The sequence below is a fragment of the Mus musculus genome, chromosome 15 (assembly GCF_000001635.26).
Source record: "Mus musculus strain C57BL/6J chromosome 15, GRCm38.p6 C57BL/6J".
NCBI classification, from domain to species: domain Eukaryota; kingdom Metazoa; phylum Chordata; class Mammalia; order Rodentia; family Muridae; genus Mus; species Mus musculus.
Window position 1 is genome coordinate 89,288,236 of NC_000081.6, and position 27,076 is coordinate 89,315,311.

General features: G+C 53.0%; 1 protein-coding gene and 1 non-coding gene across 6 annotated transcripts; both read right to left on the reverse strand.

The window, feature by feature from the left end:
• On the reverse strand, window positions 1–27,076 carry Sbf1 (SET binding factor 1). 5 transcript variants are annotated; one of them, XM_006521538.2, is made up of 42 exons: window positions 26,827–27,062; window positions 20,250–20,335; window positions 19,787–19,924; window positions 19,452–19,610; window positions 19,258–19,368; window positions 18,937–18,960; window positions 18,595–18,700; window positions 18,343–18,475; window positions 18,134–18,242; window positions 17,945–18,058; window positions 17,760–17,837; window positions 17,309–17,422; window positions 17,109–17,237; window positions 16,928–17,026; window positions 16,646–16,850; window positions 16,450–16,562; window positions 15,575–15,724; window positions 15,238–15,306; window positions 14,985–15,143; window positions 14,642–14,910; window positions 14,370–14,542; window positions 14,217–14,290; window positions 13,947–14,142; window positions 13,608–13,735; window positions 12,538–12,716; window positions 12,293–12,429; window positions 11,986–12,193; window positions 11,470–11,666; window positions 11,248–11,385; window positions 7,717–7,794; window positions 7,160–7,341; window positions 6,898–7,077; window positions 6,168–6,269; window positions 5,909–6,094; window positions 5,710–5,836; window positions 5,504–5,634; window positions 5,201–5,431; window positions 1,688–1,795; window positions 1,370–1,581; window positions 787–874; window positions 577–708; window positions 44–490 (listed from the first exon to the last, which is right to left on the reverse strand). In XM_006521538.2, exons 1-42 carry the CDS (start codon window positions 26,879–26,881, stop codon window positions 392–394), a joined length of 5,706 nt encoding a protein of 1,901 aa, XP_006521601.1. In that variant the 5' UTR covers window positions 26,882–27,062; the 3' UTR covers window positions 44–391. The 5 variants fall into 5 exon arrangements, with proteins under 5 accessions (NP_001164032.1, NP_001074499.2, XP_006521601.1 ...); NM_001170561.1 differs by lacking the exon at window positions 18,937–18,960 and having other exon boundaries at window positions 1–490; window positions 26,827–27,076; XM_006521539.2 differs by lacking the exon at window positions 7,717–7,794.
• Window positions 17,423–17,497, reverse strand: Mir6959 (microRNA 6959). Its single transcript, NR_105924.1, has one exon. It is a non-coding gene; the product is annotated as a microRNA 6959 (primary transcript).

A 27,076-nucleotide genomic window follows, 5' to 3' on the forward strand; every position in this document is an offset into this window, starting at 1 on the left:
TGGGCAGACCCACAGTCTGATGCAGTGCTGATGCAGGCGTACAATTGTGTCGTTAGTTCTCTCTTTATATAGACTCTGGTTCTAGAAACAACTTAGCACAGCCAGCCGGCCAGGGCCAGCACACTGATGGGCCGGGTAGGGTGGACTATTTACAAGCCCAGGGCAGGGCTGTACCATGGCCGCGTCCCTAAACGGCTCAGCCATGACACCACAATAAGTTAGAGCTGGCCAGGTGGGGCGGGGCGGGGGCTGTACACACAAGTGCTGGGGGGGCTCAGGGCCTCAAATACTGTCGAGGGCCGGGGCTGTAAACATGGCCGGGGCGGCCCTGCCCACCCCTAGTGGTCTGTAACGACTGGAAGCAGAGCAGCCCGGGCAGGGCCGGGAGGGGTCAGGCATCCGACAGGCAGCTCTGGATCCGGTCCACCCACTGCTGGGCTGAGGGCACATCCTGGGCACAGAAGTTGTAAACGCGACGTGTTGTCTTCACCTGGGAAGAGCGAGTTACTGGCTTCGTGCCCCTATAACTCCAAGTCCCTGGCCCCAGGTGTTCCCCACCCCTTGACAGAGGCTCACATCAAAGAAGGCCTTCTCATCCACAGTCTTAGGGGCACCTATAGTGGGTGTGCCAGGTGCCACAGCTTCCACCTCTGCCAGGTCAATGACACCCTTGCATTCTGTGTCCATTCGGTGGTCATAGTATCGCAGCTGGGGTGAGGATGAGAAGATGTGCAGAGTCAAGACAGGCCTGTCTTCTGTTTCCCTTGTCCCTGTACCACCACTCACCTGGTGCTTGGTCTTGTCTAGGACAAACCAACGGGCTTTCCAGGGCTTCATGAAGGCCCCCTTCTTGTATAGGATGCCCTCATAGGACCTGCATTTGTACCAGAATCAGGGCCAGGTTAGCTATTAGGTGGAGGACCACCTCTAGAAATTAGATGAAGGGTGAGTCCCTCTATAGTCATCATGAGACTGACACTGGGTCCCAAACACTGTATCTAGGAGGTAGTCCCATGTGACATAGACACCCTAAAGAGGAAGAGGAACTTAGCAGTCAAATCTGTGGAGGGAACCAGAGTAAAATGGCCCCTCAAGGCCCAGGGAGGATGGATCCTGTCTGGCCTCAGTTTCATCGAGTGACTGTCCTACGATACCTCTTAGCTCCATTTCAGACCTGCTACAGTCACCAGGTCTACAACCCAAACCTCTTTTGATGCTTACCTATGCTTAGGCGATTGTTATAGCTTCTACAATTCCTTTTACCTACATAAAATACTGAACTCCTCAAAGAACCTAAAACCCCATTTGAGAGTCATGCATGGGTCCCAATTCCCAGTGCAGAGGCAGCAGCAGGCTGTGCCGCTCACACCTGTTCTCACTCTCAGCTGTCTGGAACTGGCTGTACAGGGTGCTGGTGCTCCGCCGGGCGGCCTGCCGAGAGCTAGATGTGGTTGAGCCACTGCTCTGGTCACTGTCCAGGCTGAGGCTAAGAGTAGAGCCCACAGGCCCCTCCTGTAGATAGACGCCTAGCGAGCGGCGGTGGTGGGGCACAGCCGACACCAGAAGTGAGCTGGGGGTACCCTGCAAAGAGCAGAATGGAATTACTATCAAAGGTGATCAGCCTCCATCTCCTGGCAACACCCATACTAGATATTCCTCTGCCCAGCCAACCCTCCCACCCACTCACACGTCCATCTTGCCGGCTTTCAAGGCGCTGAGCAGCCTTCACCCGGTCCCAGGTGTCTTTCCAGCGTTCAGAAGGCCGACCTAACTCTGTCTCCAAGCGCTGCAGCTCCTGAGGAGAATTGGTGAGCAGAAGATCATGCAGAGGCTGGAAAGACAGCTCAGCAGCTACAGCACTTGTTCTTGCAGAGGAGCTGGGTTTGATGCCCAGCATCCACATGGTGCTCACATCTACCTGTAGTTCCTGGGGACCCAACACCTTTTCTGACTTTGTAGGTCCCAGGCATGTATCCAGATATATACATACATGCAGGCAAAGCGTACATACACGTGAAGATTTTTTTTAATTTAAAACAAAAACAACAACAACAAAACAAAACTCCAGGCTGAGTGAACATGCTGGTTTAGTCAGTAGAGGCTTGTCAGCAAGCCTGCCAACTGAATGAAGTACGATCTTTAGACCTACATGATGGAAAGAGAGAGAACTGATTCCTAAAAGTTCATCCCCGAGCTTCCACCCACATACGTGCAGACACACGAAATAAGTAAATGTAATTTAAACCCACATACGTGCAGACACACGAAATAGGTAAATGTAATTTAAACCCACATACGTGCAGACACACGAAATAAGTAAATGTAATTTAAAACATTTTAAAAATATATCCAGACCAGGGGTGGTACACTTCTTTAATTCCAGCACTCAGGAGGCAGATGCAGGCCAGTCTTTATGAGTTACAAGCCAACAAGGGCTATATTATATCAGAAGTTAAAAACAGAAGATGACATGTTATAGTTCATAAGGATATGAATGAACACTGATTTTGGTGAACATACTGCAAGCCAGAAAACAATGTAATATCTTAAAACTGAATGTAGTGTGTGGGTTTAATTAGTATTCTATCAGTGGGGGTTCAAAACTTGCCATATCTGAATTCCTATATTCAAAGAAAATATCCTTTAAAAGCAGTGCCACACGGGTAAGTGTAGCACAGCGCAGTGTAAGAGAGAGCACTCATTTCCCATGCACAAAGCTGGGTTTAATATCCAGCACTGCTAAGCATGTAAAAAGAAAGAAAGATGGAGAGGCAGGCAGGCAAAGCCAGGCACTGTGTTTCCCATGTAGTTTTACCTTCCTGGCAGGCTAAAATAGAAGGATCACTTGAGACTGGCAGTTCTAGGCCAGCCTAGGGAAATACAGCAACACCCTATCTCTTAAGACTGAGAGCTGGGCATGGTAGTTTACAAGCGTTTAGTAATCCTAAAACTTGGAAGGAAGGGGAGAGCCAAAGTATCAGGAAGGAGCCCCAGGCTGCCTTTAGCCACACAAGCCATGTCTCAAAGACTGTCAATAGCTGGGCACGACGGCAAGCGCCTTTTTTTGTTTGTTTGTTTTTTGTTTTTGTTTTTCGAGACAGGGTTTCACTGTGTAGTCCTGGCTGTCCTGGAACTCACTCTGTAGACCGGGCTGGCCTCGAACTCAGAAATCCGCCTGCCTCTGCCTCCCGAGTGCTGGAACTAAAGGCGTGCGCCACAGCGCCGGGTGGCAGGCGCCTTTAACTACAAGGTCGAAACACAAAGATTACTGAGTTTGAAGCTAGCCCGAGAAAAAAATGTTAGTTCCAGGTTAACTTGGGCTAGAGTAAACCCTGTCCACCCACCCCCCCCCCCAAAAAAAAAACCAAACATAAAACCCCTTAAGGATGCAGCAGGCAGGCGGGCAGAGGTCATAGCTTGGTGGAGAGCACCTCCCTGTGCACACAAGGTCCTGGACTGGCCCACTCATTGATAGCACCGTCACCAAGGGGTGGGGCATTCTCACACATAACACCACAGAAGCCTGAGGCAAGGTGTGACTAGCAGATCTGTAGTACAAGAAATACTAAGTCTTTCAGACTGAAAGGAACTGGTATTAGACTAGATATACAAAGAAAAAAGGAACTAGAGGCCAGACCTAGAGTATGTACTCCCAACTACTGGGGAGGCTGAGGCAGGAGGATCTCAAATTGTAGCCAGCTAGGACAACTTAGATCTTGTCTCAAAATAATAATAATAAAGAAATAATCAAGTTTCAGCTATAGCTCAGTGGTGGAACACCTGCCTAGCATAAATAAGGCTCTGAGTTCAATTCTCAGTACTGGAAAAGCAAAGCGAAGCAGAAATAGAAAGCCTTCTCTCATTTTTTAACTTCTTTTAAAAAAGTAAAACAAAAATAAAATACTATGCATATTTATGCCACAGGGAAACTAAGAGGCTCCAGTTACATCAGATCAAGCCAGTGCTTCTGATTTCCATACTACCATTCCCTGTACCAAACTACCCACCCACAGGCGCCATACACACACACACACACACACACACACACACACACACACACTCACACACTCACGCAAGCACGCCCGCACTCGAGTAATAAACCCTTTGGGCTAGGCCCTATACTGGATCATCAAAACATATTTCACGCTTACCACCTTGCTTGGGCAGCACAAATCAACATCCTACTTTGCACATGAGGACACCAGGCAATGCTCACAGAATCTTGAAGGGAACACAGCCAACACAGAGGAGTGCAAAGCTCTTCTTACTTAGGCCCTGAGGCCCAGACCTTTCTGACTGCTCAGCCCCTTTGATGAGCCACTCAGGGAGGCCACACCAGACAGATCTGTCACCCTGTATACTGCCTCAGTTCCCACACACCAACTACCACAACTCATTTGACCATTTTTTCTTTCAAGGGATCTCTGTCCTTGTTTAAGTCTGATTACTGAGCAGATATGGCCAGAAGAGATGGCAAGTTGGAGGTGAACATGACTCTAAACTCCAGGGCTGGAACCCAGAAGAGCTACTACTCACTTTAAGACATGCCTGACAGACAACTGAGCAGAGGCAAGAGTTAGTAGCTCCTGGGAAAACCCTGCCTGCACTGACACCCAGGCACTGAAGTATAGATGTGTCCCCAAGTAGCAGATCTAGGTAGGAAGTGATGGATCTTTAAGAGGTGGGCTCTGGTGGAAGGTCCTTGGGTAATAGGGAGGGCGTCTTGGGAAGGGTGAGAACACTTCTTGGAAGACTGCCATGATGTGACCCAGCCCAGACACTTCCTAGAACTGAGCACACTCCCGTGAGCCTCCAGAACTGCAAGCTAAATCAATTTCTGTACCCTGTCAACAAACCTATCTCTAGTATTTCCTCAGTGATGAAAGCTGATTAAAATATGAGGTAAAGGGATACACATATGCCAAGAGCAAAAACCAGGTCCCAGGTCTTGAGAGTTTTTGACAAATGCTTTCTTATCATTATCTGTAAATATCTATTAGCATGAGACAGGGACCTAAGAACCACAGCTATCCCAAGTATGTAAGCAGTTCACATGGTGGGCGAAGTCAGAGCCACCCCAGTTCTCAAGAGTAACTACTGACACATGCACACACACACACACACACACACACACACACGCACATGCACACGCACAGGCACTCCCGTGTTGTACTCCCGTGTTGTGTGGGACAGCACTCACCTCCAGCAGACGTGAGATGGCATCAGGCTGGACTCGAGGACGGCTGTCATAGCATGGCCATACCACACGGCGCCTGCTCTGGGGAGCACCTCCATCAGGACGTTCCTCTTCTGGAGGCTCAGGGGGTCCCTGGGCCAGCTCCCAGTCATAAGGGGGCCCCTCAGCCAGCGTCTCCTCAGTGTAGAAATCCCACACCTTCAGATTGGACACATTGCTGTAGGGTCGCAGCACCTGGGAGCAAGTAAGCCTATGTTCAGAAGCTGGGCCATGCAGGAGCCGCTGCCCCAGTCAGGCCCCACTCACCTCTGTGTCCTCGGGTGCATATGTGTAGTTGTAGAACATGGGGGTCCTCTTGCTTAGCCGGTCTACATACTCCCACACTGACTTGCAGGCCAGCTGACCCCTGCGTTCACCCTTCTCCTCATACAGCAGCCCTACACAAGAACAGCCCTGAGCTTAGGCCCCGCTGGCCCAGACAGTTACCCCAGATCCCCGTCTTCCCTACATACCCAGCTCAATACGCTCATAATCAGAGTCCAGCAAGAAGGTCCGGAAACGGCGGGATGTGTGGTGGTAACCAAGGAACTTGAGGTAGAACTGACTGAACTCAAACTCCATGGGGAACTGCAAATGGACCTGTAAGACGTAGGGGTCAGAGGTCAGGTAGGGGAGCACAGGTCAAGCCTATCTACATGGAAATCTACCTACCTGGTGTACACAGTCCAGGAACTGCAGGAAGACGGGTGTGAAGCCACTGCTCTGCCCAGCTAGGGTGTGGGCCCCGCGGTGGCTGAAACGATGGCCAAAGGACAGCCACTCTTTTTCCACTAGCAGTCGGAAGCCTTCCAGAGTGCGGTAGAAGGGGTCTGAGAGCAGCTGCACCAAGGATACCACCTGCCAACACCAGCAGATGTCAGGAGGACATTGGAGGACCCTGCCCTCCCCGCTTCCCCGCACCTGCACACACCTGAGTGGTGATGTCCCAGCCGTCCTCCAGGCTCACCAGGACAGAGGAGCCAGAGTCGAGCAGCTCCACTACCAGCACCGATATCTGCAGCAGCTTGTGGATCTGCATGGACACCACAGCCAATCAGGACTCAGAGGCTCACACATCCACAGAATCCTGGGAAGGCCAGTAGTGTCTACAGCCCTGGATGGACCCACTCTGCTCTGGTCCTGCTTGCACTGTCCCTCCAGCCTGCCCACCCATCACATCCCAGGCCACCCATGACAAGGAAAGCAGATTCAGAAGTCCCTGTCCTTTGCTGGGTGTGGTGGTGGTTGCCTGTAATCTCAGTACCTAGACTTGCCACAAGTTCTAGGTCAGCGAGTGCTACACTGTGAGACCGTGTCTCAAAAAGAGAGCTAAGTGTTGCCTTTCAGGTGGCAGCAGTCCCACCCCTCAGCACTCTAGTTTTCACTGGGCACCGATGACACAACCTATGTCCATTCTGCAAAAAGGGCAAAGCAGCAGAGGGCCCTGCTCTACAAGCCAGTGTGATTCCACACTGGACACCTAACTCCCTGCACACAGCAGACTGGCCCGGGCCACCAGCTGTCTCCCCAACAACATGACACTACATAGCAAGCGCCTATCACCCCCCTCCCCCTCCTCATGCCCAAGGTGTCAAGCAAGCAAGCCCAGACCTAGAGAGACCTAGCACCCAGGTGGGCGGAGGCAGAGGCAGTGCAGAGACCTGGATCAGCCATTCTGAGTCCTCCAGTGAGCGCAGAAAAGAGGCTGGGCTGGGCTCAGTGGCAGGGCAACCAGGCACACAGGCTTTCAATAGTTTCTTGAAGCTGGCTTTCACCTGCCTTGCCTCAAATACTTCAATAGGTACCAGCTCCCACTGTTGCAAGGGATCTGGGCGCACACCCTGGAAGAAAACCAATGACAAACTGTGAGCCATGCCTAGCCCTGTGCTCCCCCTCCTAGCCCTACACCTCTACCCCAATTACCTTGAGCTGAGCTTTGTCACCAATGATGTAGAGGGCTGCACGCTGTGGCCGTAGAAAACCAGAATCAGGTGGAGCTCCGTTGGTGTGGGGAGTACTGAGGAGATCTCTGCCAGCTAGCCGAGAGCCCACATCAGAACCAAGACCACTGCTTCGACCACTGGCTCGGACACTGCTCCATTTCCCTGCAAAGGAGACACCCAGTAAGTGCTAGATTGAGGTCAGAGCATCACTTACCTGGGGCTGGCTGGGCCTGGCCTCCAGGGAGGGGAACTGAGTTTCCAGGCAGGGCAGAGTGGTCGGCAGGCCACAAGAGGGAGGAGGGCTGGAACACACAAATGCTGAGGCACATGGGGGTGGGGGGTGGCCTGTGTTAGTGTCTAGATCGGGACCAGGTGCTGGGCAGATAAGTAACTAGGGCTAGGAGGAGTCAGTTGTGCTAGTCTGTCACATAGGGGCAGTTAGTGCTGGGTGTGAAAAGAGATATTAGTGCCAAAGATGGCTTGACTCATACTAGGGGGCCATCAGTTCCAGTTAAGGGGAAAGCCCCAGTACAGTACCTCGGGACGCAGTCCATCTGGAGGCCGAGGCCGCCAAAGGGTTGGACAGCGTGGTGACCCTGGCTCGGGGGCTGGGCACTGAGGGCACAGCAGAGAGAAGGCTCAGATTTGGTTCCAGGCCTGGATTGTCAAAGGTTCCCACCAAGCCCCACTCCCAGGGGTCAGAAACAGGATGGGCCCTTGTCTGGTCCAGGTATGGGTCCTCTCCACCAGGGGTAACTAGGTATAGAGGTTCTATGATACTGGGAAAGGTCAGACTTTGGAATAGTGGGGCTCTTCTTCAAACATCTCAGAGAAATCTTGTCTTCAAGTTTCTCTTAGACCTCCTTTATAGTAAGCTAGGGTCTGACTGCTGGACAATTCCAAGAATATTCAACACACAACCATGTAGTAGCCTTGTCCACAACAAAGCACAGGTACCTGAGAGCCTCAGTCTTGGAGGAGACCTAGAGGCAACTGGAAGAGGGAGAAAGAAGAGCTGGAGGGAGGAGTGGGGTGACAGTTCAATCGAGGACATGAGCAGATCTGAGTCCTAGGACTGCACCAGGCAGAGTTATGGGCTGGGACAATGTATCTGGGAGAAGCCTGAGTCACACACACCTCAAGTTTACCTGACTGTGCAGAGGCCTCCCTCATACAGGACACAGAAAAAGGCATGGTGCAAAACATCACCCCACCCAGCTATGGCCAAGCTCAAGGCCAGTCTTCCACACCCTGACTTCTCTGACAACCCCACATTACAGATGGCAGTTAGCCAACTTGGAGTGCAGACAGTATCCGCCTATTTAGGCTGCAGCTGGAAATCCAAGTAGAGCTGAAGGAAGCCAGACTCCAGATCATCACTGGACAGTCAGGGAGGGTGGCCCTACACCCTGAATTTATAACACCAGAGGTAGCAACATTTGCACTGGAGAAGGTTTACAGATCTGTCCAGAAGACATTAGGGAAGGTGAAAGCACACACACTCGGAGGGGAGGCTGCTGCCTGAGGGTGCCACTCAGAATTTCTGGCAGAAAAATCAGACTATAAAATACATTTAATCACACAAAAAGCAGGTACTCTCAGGGAAAAATGGCAATTGGTCAGCCTGGCCTATCCATCAGACTAGTATCACTTGGTGATCATGAGAGCAGACTTGCTGCCTGTCCTCAGCACCAGTGGCCAGCAAGTGTTAACAAGAGATGAAGATCACTGATAAGCACTGGTAAATACAAATGAGAACTACAAGTTCAACAGGGAGTGAAGAAGCCTGGGGTAGAGTAAGTAGGTACAGAAAAAAGGAAGGGCAGAAAGCTACTAGCAAGAACAGATCTGGCACTGGGCAGTGGTGGTACACGCCTTTAATCCCAGCACTTGGGAGGCAGAGGCAGGCAGATTTCTGAGTTCAAGGCCAGCCTGGCCTACAGAGTAAGTTCCAGGACAGCCAAGACTATACAGAGAAACCCTGTAAACAAACAAACAAACCAAACAAAAAACAAACAAACAAACAAAAAAGAACATATCTGGCTTGGTGTGGTGGCGTATGCCTTTAATCACAGCACTCAGGAGGCAGAGGCAGATGAACCTCTATGAGTTTGAGGCCAGCCTGATCTATAAAGCAATTTACAGAACAGCCAGGGCTACAGGGAGAAACCGTATCTTGAAAAAACTATAAGAAAGAACAATCAACCATAGGAACAAGACAGACAGACTTAAGAACCCTGGCCTACAAGATGGCTGCTCTCGTGGGAACTACCACCAGCCTAAAAGCCACCAGTGCCATTATACTTTCAGGATCCAAGACCAGAAGAGAAAATGTAGCCCTACAACTTCAAGAGGGGAATGGGGGAACCAGAGGTTTTGAGCACACAAGATGGACTGGGGCAACTTACTCCCAAGTGACAGTGTGACACCAGCTTGGTAAAAATGGGCTCTGCAGTCTATGGCAGATGCCACACCAAATGCTGAGACAGATTTCCAAGCACAGGGCTTGGTATGCAAGTCAGTGGCTAGAGTTGTAAGCCAAAGAATCAGCCAGAGATCCCAGCATCTAGCAGTCAAGCCGGGAGAAGGAGGCCAGAGCAGTGCCCATAACTCACACTTCATTTGCTAACCAGGCTATTTGCCTTCACAGAGAGTGTCCAGAGCGTACCCAGGATGCCCCTCTTTTAGCACTGTCATCTAGACCAACTATTAACAGTCCAGCCCACGGCTAGATTGGGGAAGCAAATGCCAGGCAGCAAAAGAAGGGCTAAACTCACAGCCAGAGGCAGATACCTCATCTCTGGGCCTCCTCAGACAACAGACCCAATGCATAAGGACAGAAGACACTGCACACAATTATGATAATAGCAGTTCTCAGGCAGAGAACTGTGTCCGCGCACACCTCACAGGCAGAAGTCAGCATGGGAAGGTTGGCCTGGCGCCTCTTAGTGATTTCAGGTGCAATGGAGGTATGCACAGGGAATGACAAGGGCAGCAAGAACAGTGCAGACAAACCCAAAGCCAGGACAGAAGAGTATGAAGGCCCACTAATGGGCAGAGTGGCAGCTGGAAGTAGACAGGCTAGAGAAAAGATGAGAAAATGAGTTTAAGGATGTTCCATCAGCAAACACAGCAAGGGATGGACAGAGCACCCATCTGTTGGACTAGAGGGATGGACAGAGCACCCATCTGCTGGACCGAGAGGGATGGACAGAGCACCCATCTGCTGGACTAGAGGGATGGACAGAGCACCCATCTGTTGGGCTAGAGGGATGGACAGAGCACCCATCTGCTGGACTAGAGGGATGGACAGAGCACCCATCTGCTGGACTAGAGGGATAAACAGAGCACCCATCTGCTGGACCGAGAGGGATGGACAGAGCACCCATCTGTTGGGCTAGAGGGATGGACAGAGCACCCATCTGTTGGGCTAGAGGGATGGACAGAGCACCCATCTGCTGGACTAGAGGGATGGACAGAGCACCCATCTGTTGGGCTAGAGGGATGGACAGAGCACCCATCTGCTGGACTAGAGGGATGGACAGAGCACCCATCTGCTGGACTAGAGGGATGGACAGAGCACCCATCTGCTGGACCGAGAGGGATGGACAGAGCACCCATCTGCTGGACTAGAGGGATGGACAGAGCACCCATCTGTTGGGCTAGAGGGATGGACAGAGCACCCATCTGCTGGACTAGAGGGATGGACAGAGCACCCATCTGTTGGGCTAGAGGGATGGACAGAGCACCCATCTGCTGGACTAGAGGGATGGACAGAGCATCCATCTGCTGGACTGAGAGGCCTCTGGCAGATGTGCTGGTTTACGGAAGGCGAGGAAATGGTCAGGTTTATGGTCAAAGGAGTGAGGGCCTCAGGACACTCACCTGGTCTGAGCAGTGTTCCTGCCCTGTCCCAGAACTCGGGAGAGGAGTCCCTCTCTTTGTCCCATACCCAACACCACAGTCAAGCCACTTCTGCCCCTGCTGGTCAGCCCAGCATAAATTCTGCCACAGCCCCACAAAGTACTCTTTGCTCTGTGGCCACCATTACTCAGGAGCCCCTCTCACCATGGCCACCCATGTGGGCTGAGGAGAAGCTACTCAGTGTGTTTCGTCCTGATGAGTCAGCATAACGTGGCATGGAGCTGACCACAGCCTGCAGGTACTTCTCTTGCTCCAGGCTGCTGGAGTCGGCCTGGGCCTGGCCTGAGGAAGGAAAAGCTGGGGCTGAAGGAGGCAGAGACTGGACAGGCAGGGTAGGCAGACACAGGAAGAACAGAGGAGGAGTACCTGGAGAAGGTGTATTCTGGGCCTTGAAGAGACCAACAACACCTTTGCCATGCAGGCCCCCAGAGCGTAGCAAGACAGCCTTGGAGCGCCCACTGCGCCAGCAGACCACAGGGAAGCGGTTCTGGCGGTAGCAGCGGGATACACGCTGCAGGGCGTTGTCCTGGATGCTCTGGGGAACAATCAGCAATCCTGGATAGCTGTAGGAGTTGGAGGTTTCATGAGGACAGCTCTGAGGCCTTGCCCGTGCCTACCCGCAGCCTTACACACAGGAGGCAGGAAGAGCTAACAGGATGAGCACCAAGGAGCAAATTCATGGCTCCCAACTCTAAAGGCCAAAGGTACTTTATGCTTATCTGGGAGCCTCCACCAAACCTGCAACCCAACTCTCTATCCACCTCCTGTCCATGCTCCTTGTTTCTCCAGGATCCATGGCAAGCAGGGAAGGTGTCCGAGCACTGCCTACCACCCTAGTCAGTCCCAGCAAAATCTTCCTGGCATGTTCTAGCCAGCCCTCACCTGCGACATATGGCATACATGCGATTAACAGGAGAGATGCGAAAGGGCTCAGACTTGGCCCGGCTCAGGCTGCTGCTCAGGGTACCTAGTCCAAGGCGCTGGTAGTCACGGCAACATGCCCGTTCCACCAGGCTGCTCATGGTCATGCGGTCAGAGGGCTTCAGGGCTGAGGACGGGGTCAGTGTGCTAGGCTCCAGCTCCTCTGACACTGTGCAAACGGTACAGTTGGGGGTCATCACCCAGGCCCCAGCCTCCATGGGGTCAACTCTGATAGCGAGCACAGTGATCTCCCTGACCCTGCTCCCACCTGAGATCTCGTCCTCCTGGTCCTCAGGGGGTGGCTGGCCCCGATGCTCCCAGCCAGGGGGGTTATACTTCTTACGAGTAACATACTGCCGCCCAATGGTCTTTTTAGCATTCTTCATCAGGTTCCGGGATAGGGTTCTGGGGTGTAAAAGTCCAACAGAGATGAGAGGACAGGAAGTCCAGGAAGACTCTGCAAGGGGCACAGCAAGCACCTGGCTGCCCCGGCTCTGGGACCCAGTTCCATACCTGAATGAAGGACCCTTGTCCTTGGTAACCCGTGGCGGCCTGCCAGGTGTGTGAGCTGAGCCAAGTGTGAATGCAAAGGTGGCCCTGATGTCTGGTGGGTACCGAAGCTTGTGTAGCTGCTTTCGGAAGAGCTCAGCACTGTCAGATCCCACCTCCTCATCAAAGGCCATTTTCAGCAGCTGGGTCAGAAAACAATAAACCCTCAGGACTCTAAGTGGCCCCCTGGCTCCTCCCCAACCATAGTATTCAGTTCACAGGCTCCCTTCTTATGCCATGCACACCAGAGGCAGGTAAACTTAGAAGAAAGCCCAATGCTGTACACTTCAGTGTTAACTGATGAGGTCTCTGCAGACAATACACTCATAACTTGGACTCAAAGGTCAATGCCCCAAGGATAATAACAAAGACATGGGCTACTATTTCCCAAGATAGCAGGCTGGGAACTGTTGGGTAACCTTTTCTTTACATTTGTGAAGGTGTCTCTCTGTATTTCCAATTTTCAATTCTGTTAGCAGAGAGCTAAATGCTGGCAGGACTCTGGCACTGTCATTTCTATGGCCCCTCATTGGCCTTATATTTTAAATACTTATTTTTCCACACCTGCTCAGATACTTGAAGGTCAGACAGCTCTGTATGCCTAGAGGCAATCTAGGATTGTATCAGAGATTATCTTGCTGTTGATTGGTTGTAATAAAGAGCTGACAGCCAAAAGCTGGGCAGGAGGTGAAGGGAAACTTCTAGAGAGAGAAAATGAAGTAGAAGAAAGCAGTCGTTGGGGGCACAGAAGGAACAGACACGGACTGCCACGGAGGAGAAAAAGTTTAGAGCTAGCCACGTGGCAGGTGGTAGGCTAGTTAGTTGGGTTAAGTTTAAAGTAGCTGGGAGACTGCCCAAGCAAAAGGTCTAAGCTTTAAACTATATTAAAAGTGTTCATGTTTCAACTACACTGCCGGTGGGTCCAAGAAAGTCCCATTATAGAGAGCCAATGTGACACTCCCAAGTCAACAGCCCCATGGCAGGAAACCACTTATAGGGCTCAACCTAGCTGCAGTGGACAAGAGTTTACGCACCTGGAATGTGCAGGAACGAAGCTGCAGCCCATCCTGCAGAAGCTGGTCCACAGGGGTCTGCACACTAATGCGCTTCTCCTTGGTCAAGGCAGCCACGGGGAAGGAGCGGACTACCACCTGCTCCCCCACTTAAACAGGCCAAGCAGAGTCATGACGGGAAGGGAGAAGAAAAGCATACTATCTCAGGGTACCAAATACAGAAGTCTGGGGTGGTAGGAAAGGCCCACACATGAGCCCATCTCCCATTAGGCTTTGATTCTTTGAGAAAAGGGAAGGGAAAGGGAAGTCTTATCTCCTGCAAAGAGCTGGCAGAGGCACAAGAAAGGTCCAAAGGCTTACCCAGGGGGTCAGTAGGCATCCCCGTGAAGATGACGCGGTATGTGGTAAGGAAGACAGCACCCTCAGCTGGGAGTAGAGCAGGGCCCCCTCCACTGCCTCCTACACCCTCCTCACGCCCGTCTGGCAGCAGATACACTCGAAGGCCATCGAGGACACACTCCTCACCAGGCAACAGGCGTGGCCTCAGCAGCTTGGGCTACCCAGGAAACAGAGCAGAAACTTAGAACACAGCCCAGACTTTGTATGCACAGCTGATCAGCGGCTGCTTACCTTCTGTATCGGGGGCAGCCTCTTGCTCTCACGGTGTACGGCCTCCAGGGTCTCAATGTGCATCTGGACAATGTCTAGGGGAGAGCAGGTCTCATACCCTGGGCCCGTACAGCCACTCACCTAAGGCATGCTCCCAAACCAGTATCGCCATACCTGGCACCATGACATGCAGTCCTTTGAGGTGGTCGCTGGTGACCCCACTCTCTGTGCAGACTTTGTCCACAAAGCGGTTGATGAAGCGGACTACAGCCCCAGCCACATCGCACGTCTCTGCATCTTCAAAGCCACTCTCTGTGTCATAGCTCTCAGCCACACTGCCTGCCATGCTGGGTCGGGGGCGGGAGGGGGGAAGTGTGGGCATTAGTACCCCTGCAACCCCATAAGCCTTCTCCCTGGCCCAGGCCTCACCACTGGCCCCAGCCCACCTGTTGGTGACCAGGCTGTTGCTGGCACTCTCCAGGTCTCCCAACCCTGCCCGCTCCCGCAGCAGCCGGCTCTTGCTGCTGTCCAGAGGCAGCAGAAGGTAGCTCATGCGGTTGGCATAGTGGATGGCCTGGCTGAACACAGTGCTTTCCTCCTTCTGTACCAGCTCCTGCTGCTTCTCACGGCTCAGGGTTGGCCACAGGCGCCTCTGCTCTGAAGCCACATCCAGGGCAGATCGTTCATCATCCTGAGACTGTGCCTCCCCAGTCTCCTGTCACGACACAAAAGTAAGGCGAGGCCAAGGTGCCTACCCCAGACAGTCCAGGTCCAAAAAGTCCTGCATACCTGGGTGGGGCTCACGCCATCAGAGGGCTCCAGGTAGAGGGCTCGGATATGGGTCTGCACATCCCCATAGAACATGGCCTCCCAGAACTGAGGTGTGCTCCACACTACGTGCTCCTGAACACAGCTGTATGCAAACTGTGTCACCCCTGGGCTCAGCTTCTATAGGAATGAAGTTAGAAAGGTCATGAGCTCACAGACAGTAGACCTATCTCATAAAGAGGAAACCCAGCCCCACCTCACTCGCAACACTTACCCTGCAGAAGGCTGTGACCAAAGGCAGCAGTGCAGATGCAATGCCATGCTCATCCAGGGAAGTGCAATCCTGTGAGCAGAGCCAGGAGTGATGGGAAGCCCTACTAGACAACATCCATGCCCAATCCCACCTCTCTGGCCATTACAGAACAGCATCTCCCATCACTGCCTGCTGGAACTGTAGCCTCAGGTTTCAAAGTCATTTCCAACAAGAATGCTCGCTCTTCAGCTCCCCACCCTCCTCAGCCTCAGCACCTCCCCCAGCCTATCCCATGGGAGAGACTCCCGCACCCCCTCTTCCTCATGTGCTATCACTGCTAAGGTGAGGCCAGTTTCACCTGCAGGCAGCAATTCATCATGCGGACGACAAAGTCAAACTGCTGATGATCCAGAACTGCCCGGTTCTGCTGTACGTGCAGGTGAAGCTCATGGGCAAGGCAGCGACGGGCAGCTCGCCCCTTCAGGGCCCTGAGTACAGCCGGAAGCAACTGAAAGCAGAGGCAAGAGAAGATGAAGGACAGACAGCAGTGCAGGGAGAACCTCACCCTGAGTCAGCGTGGAGGTAGCTAAGCACAAGCTCTAAGCAGAGAAAAACCCAAAGCCAGTGTAACTCAGGGAAGCTCAGGCGCTGGGTTTCATTGACCAATACAGATGAAATCTTCCAACAGACCCAGCAGTTCCACAAATGACAGAGAAATGTGCATGGTGCAGGCTCCCAAGCAAGTGTGGACATGGGATCTGGAGAGAGGCTCCACAGGAACACCACACAAATGTTATTAAGACCTCAAATGTGTTCATGAGCAATGAAGGGCAATAGCATGCAAGATTATTATTAAAGCAACATTAAGCCAGGCCTGGTGGCTTATACCTGTAATCCCAGTATTCAAGAGGCTGAGGCAGCTAAGAGCAAAGTCAGCTTTGCTTATATAGTGAGTTGCAGGCCAGCCTGGGCTATAAAGATCCTGTCTTGAAAACTCTTCCCTCAGACCCCCTCCCCCACCAAAAATCAATCAAACAAACAAACACACACTCCAAAAACTGCTGACACTGTGTATAGTGTACACACCCTACTGCTGTCACTCGGGTGAAAGAACACCCTCCATCCACCCAGGCACCGCACAAGCTCCGAATTACAACACGAGAAGAAAGAACTGAGCCTCCTGACACCTGCTGCCCAAAGCCCAGATTAGAAGTTCTATCTGACAGGCCTCACCTTCTTTGCCTCAAGCATTTTCCCTTCAAACACATAGGAGATGCAATTCCGTACTACCTCCAAGCGACGTGCACTGTTGATATGAGGCCCACTACAGCGCTCCAGTATGGCCGCTAAAGAGAAAGGACATGTTCACCTTAACTCCTGGCCCCATACCCATCTTAAACCAGCCTGCCTTCCCCTTCAAGTTACATACTCATGGGGGGCCCTGAAGGCACAGTGCTCCTCCGCTCAGCCTTGACAGCTGGAGGTGCGCCCTGCATCTTGGCCGCAGCCTGGTCCACAATCCACTGAATTGTGCCCTCATCTAGCCGGGGGAATGGCCGGTGGGTCCGCCGCAGGTGACTGGCCTCTCCTGGCCTCTGCACTTTGTGCATCGCCACAGCTGGGTACGGGTTTTCCTGAGGGAACATGGGCAGACATTGGCTAGTGGGCCAGGACCAAAGTGGTAGCATGCCCTCCATGTCACCCACCATACATTCTTATAAAGTTGCTCTGCCAGTTCCTGGACATGACGCAGGACACGGTGGGGATGGCTCTCATCTGCTCGCATCCGTGCTACCTCATGAGCCACCAGCTAAGGGGAAAGGAGGCAGGGTGATGAGGTCAGTTAAGTGGGCTGGGGGAGGGACAGGTAGGTAGGCAAAGGCAGGCTGTACCTCATCAAACAGGTCTGTGGCACGGTAGGGAACCCCACGCTCAGATACAAAGCCCGCGAAGGCCATGCCCTCCAATACTTTCATCAGGAAATCATCCTCCACCAGTCCACGCTGGCCTAAGAATGCTGCCTGGGAGAACACCAGGAAGTTAGCTCCTCACAGCCTCACGAGACAGCTCTAGCCCCAGCCCCACAGCCTACCTTATGGAAGCGGATGACGGGCTCTGGGTGGATGCGCACGATGTGCAGGCACCAGCGGTAGCCTTGCAGGAGCTGAGCAAAGAGCCGCAGAAAGACAGCACGGAGCTCCTTGTCCTGGGAGAGCAGGTCGGTGCAGTGAGTATCAGGTCCCAGAAAACACTCACAGCCCGACACAGGTTTCCCAGGCACCTCTGCCACCCCCCTTTGCCTCTCCCAACAGTGCTTCTTAGCCCAGTGAGTTCTACAAGTGTTGAACAGACAGCTCCTGTTCAGAGCCCCTTGATCGGTTCACTGTACTGACTGGTACCGTCACCACACCTAACTGTTTGTATAGCTCCTTTGCTCCCAGGCTAGAGAAGCCTGAGGTCAGCTTGGAGGTAGGGCTGTGACACCATCAGCTTAGCCATGAGAGGCAATGCAATCTCTATCCCAGAGCAGCAGTGACCCCCACCTGCATTTTCAGGGAGGAAGCAGATGTTGTAGGGGGTGGGAAGGCAAGGTCAGCCAACTCCAGTTCTGGATCCAGGACCTGTGGAAGCAGAGGACAACTGCATGGTGACCTTAGGGTTCCCTGGCTGTCAGATGATGGCTCCCACAAGCCCCAGGTTCCAGCCCCACCCTGACCCCAACCCTCACCATGCTCAGAACATTGTGGGTCTGGCTTTGTAGTGGCTCTGGCAGGGGTGGAATGTGCACACACTCAGGGACAGTCACTGTCCCTCCGTCAAGATCAGCAACAATCACATCCAGCTGTGCACCAAAAGGAACAAACAGTGAGAGACCAGCAAACTAGGCAGTGATGCAGACACAAGGCACAGCCCTTACCAGCTCCTGAGTCTCTGCCTGGAAGGCTGCATTGACCCCAATGATGAAAGGCGTAGGTGTGCTAAGGACTTCCAGCAGCTGTGCCGGCAAGATGGGCACATAAGTGAAGCTGTAACAGGCCAGAAGACACTGTAAGCCTCAGACAGAGGGCATAGGGGTAGGCAGAGGGACCTGGAGGAGACAGGAGGAGGGGACAGGCAGAAAAGCACCTGTATCTGAGAGGGAACAGCAATGCCAAGAGACCCCTGCAAGCATCTGCTAGACGTTGGTAGCTCCTGGACAAGAAGAGGACTTTGTGCTCAGTAAGGGCAGCACAGAACAAAGACAGCACATTGGTGATACCTGAAGAAAGAAGGCCTGGTGAGGGCCCATGTCCCTACTCCATAACCCAGGGAGCACCACACCTCTGACCACCAGCCCAGGTCAGGAATTTAGGGGTAGGGTATGACAGGCAGTCTCACCCAGCTGGCGGAAGAGCAGGGCTACACTACAGCGGCTGACAGGCAGTGAGTCTACCAGTGGAGTCTGAATGACCTGCCGGTCACCAGCCCCCAAAGAGATGGTTCTCTGTAGAAAGAAAATGATCAGAGTTTAGCAGTATAGTTGGATCAAATCTGAGCACTTGAACCCAGGTAAGCTGACAAATCTTGAGATGGGGCTGGCTTAGATGACTGGAGGGAAAGGTCACACTCTGCCTCTGTTGGCTGAGCAGCGCTGCAGAGAAAACTCAAGGTAAGGGGGGAATGCCTCTGATCTGGGTGGGGGCAGGGCCTGAGTGGGCAGAAGAAACAAAGAATCCATACCGCTCCTTCCTCAACAGAGTCCAGCTGCACAGGACAGACAGACAGAGAGACACCATTAGACAAGGCACAAAGTAGGAAGCAGACAGATACACGGACAACAGCATCCAGTGACAGGAACACACCCAATGATCAAGAGGATAGAGAGACAGAAAATGAAGGCCCAAAGGTACAGGTATGAAGCCAAGTAAGTAGACAGGGCTAAGAACAGATGGCAAAGGGTGGCACCAAAAGCAGAAGGGAGTATCTGAGGCTTTGGACTATCAGTAACCCATAGGTACTCCCCCACCCCACCCCTGCCTCCTATGACTCTCCAAGACCCACCTGAGACCCGCCAGCCAATGGGACGGTACATGTGAGCAGGTTCCCGATCACATTCTCGAGGCTCACATTCAGGCCTTCCACGTGGATAGCATAGATGAGACCAAGGCTATTCTGCAACAACCAGATAGGGAACAGTGGTACAGCTGACATGAACGCCCTGTGCCCTGGCTTGCTGCTATGGCGGCCCTCCTCACCCTGAACACTTCGGCATGGTCCAGTCGAGACACCAGAACCAGAGTCTTTGGCGCAAAAAGCTGGCCAGGCTGGGCTGGGGCTGTGGATGACAGCCGCGCTTGGCCTCCTCCATCTGCCTCTTCCTCCTTCTCCGTGGCATTGTCAGTGCACACTACTTCCTGCAAACAGAAAACCATTCTCCTGGCTCTAATCAGAGTCATCCCATGAGACCGAGTGGAAGACAGAGGTAACTGAGACCCAGCCTTCCCAACAGGAACATACCCCCAGAGGTAGAGCAGGCTGGCCATGGCCCAGGGCTCAGCCTCACATGTTGCACACCAGAGCTTACGCTGACCTGTGTGGACTCCACTGGCTCCCAGAAGGTCAAGCAGGCGCAGTAGTGCCTCTCAGAGTTGATGTCAGTAAGGACAGCCACAAAGAAAGTTGGTGGATTCCTCTCGGGACATAGCTGCCACCCACTGGGCTGGCAAAACTGCAGAGGGATCAGCAGTTAGTGCCTGCACCCACACCTATAACAAAAATTCCCCCTTTACCCCTGCCAGTATCCTCAAGCATCTGTACTGCCAGGGCTAGAGTTGCAGGGTATATGAAGCACCTGTTAGTTACCTAGGCAACACCTTAGCCTCCTAGCCTCAGCTCTCTGGGGGGGGGGGGGGGAGTAATATAGCTCTGGCCTTACCATCCAGGGTGAAGCCCATGAGGGACACAGTGACATGAGCAAGACACCCTGCCTGTCAGGCCAGTTACCATCAACGGTGGACCTGACTTCCCCCTTAATGCTACACCTCCACACTCACCAGCTCAATGCCCTGGGGGAAAGGGTTGTCCTCCCAGTCCTTCTCCGGGAAGCGCTGCAGGATCTGGCCCTGGCCTTCCCCACTCCCTGAGAACAAGAGCAGGTGGTCAGAGCACCATTCCCCACACACCCCAACCCTCACACTGCCAGGATTGGTGCAGGATGGAAACAACCTCTTCTCATCTGGCACCAGACCAACCTAAGCTCCCAGATCTACTATTTCTCTAAATAGACTTCTGGGTAGATAAGCCATTGGATAGGTACAGACCCCAAGGCCACCATAAGGAAGATAGAGACGCCTCCAGATCCTTCCTCTCACCTACCAGCCCAAGCTGACCTTTCACTGTACAGGGACCTTTCAGGGAGGAGGAAGAGTTTTAGAGAACTCAATATCTTCCTTGACTGCCAACCTGCAGCGTTAGCCTCAACCCCTGCTACAGTGAGCGCCATGCAAATTGTGGGTGTGTCTAAACATACAGGGCACATTTGGCTATGTTGGTGATCCCTGTCACCTGTCTGCCCTGGGCCCATGTGTGGAACTCAAGCCTTAGCGCCTCTTATGATGGGGGTGGAAACACCAACCATGGATCCAAATTGCTACCTATCCACAGTACCTCAGAGACAGTTCCTCCCAGAACACAAATCTCCAAAAACAAAGAGTTTAGCAAGTATATGCTGCCCCTCTGAGCCCTGAAGCTCCCAGACTCCCTCAGTATGTACCAGCAAGGGAAGTACTTCTAAGTACAGTCTATGTAGGTGGAGTGAAGGTCCTGGCCTGGGCTCATCTACACCATTAAATCAGGAGGCAAAGTGAGGGCAGCGGCGAGGATGTGTGATGGCTTCCTTGGCCTCACATACACACATGAGATGGAGTCTGGTAGGCTTCTCAACCTTCCTAATGTTGCGATCTTAATATTCCTCATGTTCCCCATGCTGTGGTGACCTCCAACCATACAATTGTTTTGTTGCTACTTCATAGCTGTAATTTTGCTACTGTTATGAACTGCAATGTGATTATCTAATATACAGGATATCTGACCCCAAAGAGATCCCAGCCCACAGGCTGAGAACCACTGTGGTATGCAAAGGAAAACAGGCCTCCTCACTTCTGCATCTCACACATACAGCTTCAAGATCCTCAGGGCACAGCACTCTCCCATCCTTCCCATGGACCAGCCTCAATACAGATGCTCCCACCAGTGGAAGAAGCAGAAGCAGACGGTGAAGGGATGGTACCCTACATAAAAGGTCTTGTCATGGATCCCCCTGCTCAGCCTAAGTTCCAGAAAACTTCCGTGTGCAATGGGCCTGCTTGCTGAGCTACGGCCTCACATCCACCCAGCCTGGTCTACTTGAACACAGTCATACTGAACCACTAAGCTCAACACAACAATACACAATTCCCAGGTCCCCTAAAAGCAAAGGAACTCAGCTGCAACCATGGGAGACCATGCATCCCTCCAGAACCATGAAGCAAGCACCACGACTGTCAACACTAGGAAGGTTGCTGCTAAGCAGGAGGTGGTGGGGTGCAGGGGCCTATTATGACTCACAAAAACCTCAGCTTCCTGCTCCCCTCCTCCTACCACCAACACCCTGCAGGCGACAGGCAACAGACAAGGAAGGGACAGGTGTCTGCTGGTGTCATGCCTACCTACACACACCCACACACCTGTCCCACCAAGATAAAACCCCTATGGGGTTCCTCAGGTCCCACCCTCAACAGGCCTGGACAGTGCATGTACTATGAAAACACACAGAGATACACAGACACACACACACACACACACACACACACACACACACACACACACACACTAACCCCCCCCTCAGTTGTGGCTCCTCCCACCACCCACTCCGGCAAGAGCCTCCTTGTGCTCGGCCCTAAACCACCATCTGGGCCCAGCCCTGGCTGGCACCCAGGGCTCACCCAGTTCTTGCCACGAGGCAGCATGCGGAGGAAGGAAAGGGGGGTGGGTACACAGACAGGGACTGCAGCCTCTGCTCTGCAGCCTTCCCACAAGGCCAGGAGGGCTAGTAGCCTTCTGAGGGTTGTTTTTAGCAGCCTCTCTACCCAGGGGAGTTGGCACAGAAAGGATGGTCACCTTCCACTGCCAGTACCCCTCATCCTGTGCAATGTTAATTCCCATTTCCTACTAGCTTGAAAGCCTTCTGAGGATTCTACACTCTAAAGAGCTCCTTTCCTGAGACTCCCAACTGCCTCATAAAGGCAGAAGCCCAGTGGGCATCTCTCCTGAGGCCCTTCCTGTCCTGTGACAGCCCAGGATTTGAATTTCAGGTTTCAGTCCAGTGCCTCCTCTAAGAAGCTTGCTATCTACTCTCTACCTAAATCTGGGTCCTATAGCAGGACCCTGAGGCCCTTCCCACAACACATATAAGCCCCTCTCCAGGCACCTGTAGTAGCCTGAACAGAAACACGTTCCTGTGCATGGTACAGACTACAGCCTAATTAGGGCTTGTTGAATGCATGTAGTCAGCTATATGACCATCTTCCCCACACCCTGCCCAACTCACACCTCACAAACAAACAGGTTCTTCAGTCAGAAGTGCAGAACAACTTCCGGAGCCCTACGGCACAGTAGGCCCTTCCATGAGGAAGCCTTGTTAACTCTCTCTGGCTCCTCTGAGACCCCAAACTGCTAGCTTGCATTTGTATGAAGGATTTTGCCATGTTCCTCTGTGTCTGTCACCCACTGAAGACTTTTGGCAACAGGAGTAACCTGCAATGACTGTACTTAACCCATCGATGTACTGTCAACTCTGGGTAGACAAGAGCAGGCACATCCTCCCTCCCTACCCAACCCTGTTAGAAGGAATCCCGATAGCACAGCCATATATTACAAGGCAGTGCTCTTTGGGCAGCTTATGGAGGATGGACACTGAGGTCCACTAAAGCAGACATGGAAAGTCCCTGACCAGCCAGGCGGTGGTGGCGCACGCCTTTAATCTCAGCACATGGGAGACAGAGGCAGGCGGATTTCTGAGTTCGCGGTCAGCCTGGTCTACAAAGTGAGTTCCAGGACAGCCAGGGCTACACAGAGAAACCCTGTCTCATCCCCCCCCCCCCAAAAAAGGAAAGTTCCTGAACCACTCTTGAACCCACAGGCTGGGTAGGCCCACCCTAGGAAGATACACTGGGATTCCTAAACTCAAAGCACCTCCAGCAGCCAGGCTCACGCAGACTGGGTGGCAGAATACAGATTATGTATTCTGTCATCTGCTGGCACCTCATCACTAGTGCCAGGCTCTGATGCCTGCAGGACCAGCTGTGGACAGTGTGCACTGTGGAAAGGCCCAGACAGAATAGCAGTTCCCCTGACTGCCCTACCACATACCTCACCATACATGCTGGACAGCACCGGATAGCTGCTGCCTCTCACTCAAGAGCCTAGCTATAGGAAAAGGGAGAGGAAGCAAAAGAATACTGCCTTCCTGCTTCTACCTATCAGACCTGAACACGAAGACACAATGCTCCAGGCAAACTACAGCTGACTCCATGTGCAGCAGGAGCCTACAGCTCTTTCAGATGTTCTCTTTGACCTACCCCCAATCTATAAACGGACCACAGAAACTTTAATCCAAGATCTTGGACCCTTAAACTCTCAGGGTGTGGGGGGAGCTGGGAGGGAACTGCAGCCACCCCAAACAGCCCCAACCTGATCCAGAGAGAGGGCAGGCCCATGGGTGGGGACAGTAGATGGGCCCAAGAATGTGGCCACCTCATTACCATCAAGGCTGAAAGAGGCCAGGTCATGAAATACAAATAGTTTTCTTGGTTGATGGAGATGTAGCTTTTCCTCACAGGAAGTAGTAGAAGGGTACCTGTCAGGTTTAAGTCATGTAAAGGGTCTGATAATTGGTGTTCCCATTTGAGGACTCCCCAAGCTACAAGCAATTAAGTGACCATGTCTGGGATCTGGGCAGGGGTCTCAAACTATGCTGTCTGGTTCCTCATTCTAAAAAAGGTGTCCAGTTCAGTGACAGGACAAAGCACACAGCCCTACTCACCAGGTGCGGGGTCTATGCTGTGCCATCTACACCCTCTACTTTATAGAGTCTTAAGGGAAAGGGTTACACACAGCTCAGGCATTTATTGTCTGTAGCCTTGCCCACAAGTCACCAACTGTAACCATTAGCAACCAGAATGCTACCTCTCTAAAAAGGCATTCATTACCAAGGTTTGACTCCTAGCAGCTGCAGAGAAAAAGTTCTGATTCAGAACAAAACTGAGATATCCTCTCACGCGTATTCCCTTAATCTAAAGGACCCTGCATCCTAGGTCAGTCAGCACACAGAGGGCCCTTCACCTTCTTCAGAAACACCTACCTAGCGTTCTTACATCGGCTACTCAGATCTGAGATGTAAATTATCTCCTTGGGCCAGTCCTGTGCTATATCTTTACGCATAAGTGTTCCTGACAGCCTCAGAGCAGCTCCATGTGGCCCATTCCATATAAAGACGGGGAAACTGAGGCGAGAGTGCACGGTAACTGGCGCAAGCCAACGGTGAAGAGTGACAAAGGAAGGACAACTAATCTTCAGTGTGCTCCTCAGTTTGGGGTCTTTTGTTCTTGGTACTCACATCCCTTGCCTTATAGATCTGCCTTCAGCCCACACCCAGAAACCCGATTCCAGGCTGGTTCCTCAAAGGAATGCCTTGAAGCCGAGTGGTCAGCCAACAACCAGTCAACTCTGACCCTAGAAGGCAGTGCTTAGAGAGCTCACTGGCCTGCAGTCGCCACAGTGATGGGTAATCTGAGAATTACTCCATCACACCGGTGATTCAGGAAAAGTAGCCACCTCTGGCCTCAGCCTTCTATCCCGTCCTGTACAGAGGTCAGAGGTCCACACCTCTTGTACAGCTGTATCAGTAAGCCCCCACGTGCCACAGCAACTTCCCATGGAGCTACCCACACATCACCCTCAATTTTACTCCACTCCCAGCAGACCTCCCCAACCTGGCCTTTACCTACATTCTGTTTCACAGGACCTTCTTCATAACCTTCTCACCACCATCCAAGTCCATTCCATTCCTCCAGCCCTGGCCCAGCGCCCAGCCCGAGACCCCAGCCAGCCCTCAGCCAGCTTGGTTTCCTCACTCTCCAGCAGTACTCCTCCTCCGTTCCAGAGGAGGCACCTCACTGGCCTTCACTTATGCCTTGGAGCACAGGTTCTCCCTGTGTGTGCCAGTACAACACTGGTGGCAAGCCTCCTGCTCAAGGAGGACAGGGGGATGAACACAATGTGGTCTCTGCCTTTGAGAACTCCCTCTTTGGAGGGAAAGACAGATGCTCGGGACTGAGTGCCAAAAGATATAGACTTGAATACATGAGAGCAGAAAGAAGCGAGGGTACTGAACAGATCTGAAGACAGAGGTGGTGGTGGTGGTGGTGGTGGTGGTGGTGGTGTTTTCCAGTGCATACAGGGTCCATCATGTGGACATTAAACAAAGGAACAGTCCTAGTGGAGACTTAGCAAGAAGAAAGGCAAAGAAGAAAGTTTGGGTCCTGAATGGTGACAGTGACAGCTGGTCTGAGAAGCAGCAGAATAACTGTGTGGAATAGATAACTGGAACACGGTAGGAAGCATTACATCTAGGGATTAAGGGGCTACCTCATCTGGCCACAGTTGTCCCTAAGATACCGCCCCTCTGCAGGTGGACTCTGACAGCCAGAGTACAAGTCCCAGCCTCCATTCCAGACCCACACACTCAACTTCTCTATGCCAGATTCTATGCTGAAGATAGGGCAACAGCAAGGCAATCTCAGTGGGCTATTGGGAGAAATGAGATCATACACACAAAGGGTTGTGCAGGGCCTGGCACACTGAGGACTCCAGCCAACACCCCCCAACACTGTTGTCTCCATGGCTGTGGTTGATGTCACTGTCAGGCTCCGTTTTCTCCTACCCCCAGGACTGAAGGGCTCTCAGACACAGGTGCTGACTCCAGATCAGGGCCTCCTAGATCACCACACTGATCCCCCGCTGAGGGGCCTGGCTTAGAGGCTTGAACACCAGGAATGCTCTCCTCCAAGTGTGACACTTTCGTCTGAAGTCCGGCTCCATACCACCGACGAACCCCTCCCCCTCCACTGCACCCCATCAAGCGGTGCTTGAGGCTTCAGACCTAGCACTGGGTCAGAGAAGCTGGAAGACGAAAACGTTCCGCCCCCCTCTCTGAAATTCCCAGACCCAGCCACCGGCAGGCGGCCAAGGCGGGGTGAGCCCATCCCACCCAACTTGGAATCGGGGAGACCGAACTGCAGCAGGGTCCTCCAGCCTCCCACGCCCGAGCGACACGCCCCTGCCCACCTCGGAACAGCGACGCAGGTGCCCAGGTGTAGGAGGGATGTTTCTTACACAGGCCATGTCGTCCGGGGTCCTCGCGGGTTGCCCCGACGCCACCGTGGCCAATAACTACGGAGGCCTCTTTTCGAGAGCCCCGAGAGCTCGGCCCCAACTCCTGACCCTGCCTCCGGCCGGGTCTTCTTAGCTTCGAGTCCTCAGTCCCAGTCCCTCAGTCCCCCCCAGCTCGTCCCCCTCGGCGCTGAGACTCACCGCGCGGGTGCGGCCCGAACGCCACCAGCACGAAGTAGTCCGCGAGCCGCGCCATGGCAAGGGGCGCAGGCGGGCTCCACGGCTCGAGGGTTCGATGGCGGCGCGCTCATGGCCCGGCGCTGGCCCTAAGCTGCACACTTGGGACACCCCGGGCCCGCTCCTCTGCGGCGCCGCTGACCAGGGCTTCCGCCGCCATCTTCCCAGCCAGCCGGCCCGCCCGGGCGCTTCAGGAGCCTGCGCAGTTCTGCCC

What these genes read in the sequence shown, in the direction of transcription:
- Sbf1 (XM_006521538.2), bottom strand. Translation starts at nt 26,881, where the DNA reads ATGGCGCGGCTCGCGGACTACTTCGTGCTGGTGGCGTTCGGGCCGCAC. An exon ending in CTTCCTCCCTGAAAATGCAG is followed by an intron (nt 17,423 to 17,759) that starts GTGGGGGTCACT and finishes CTGCTCTCCCAG; the next exon opens with GACAAGGAGCTCCGTGCTGT. An exon ending in AAATGCTTGAGGCAAAGAAG is followed by an intron (nt 15,725 to 16,449) that starts GTGAGGCCTGTC and finishes CTCTGCTTTCAG; the next exon opens with TTGCTTCCGGCTGTACTCAG.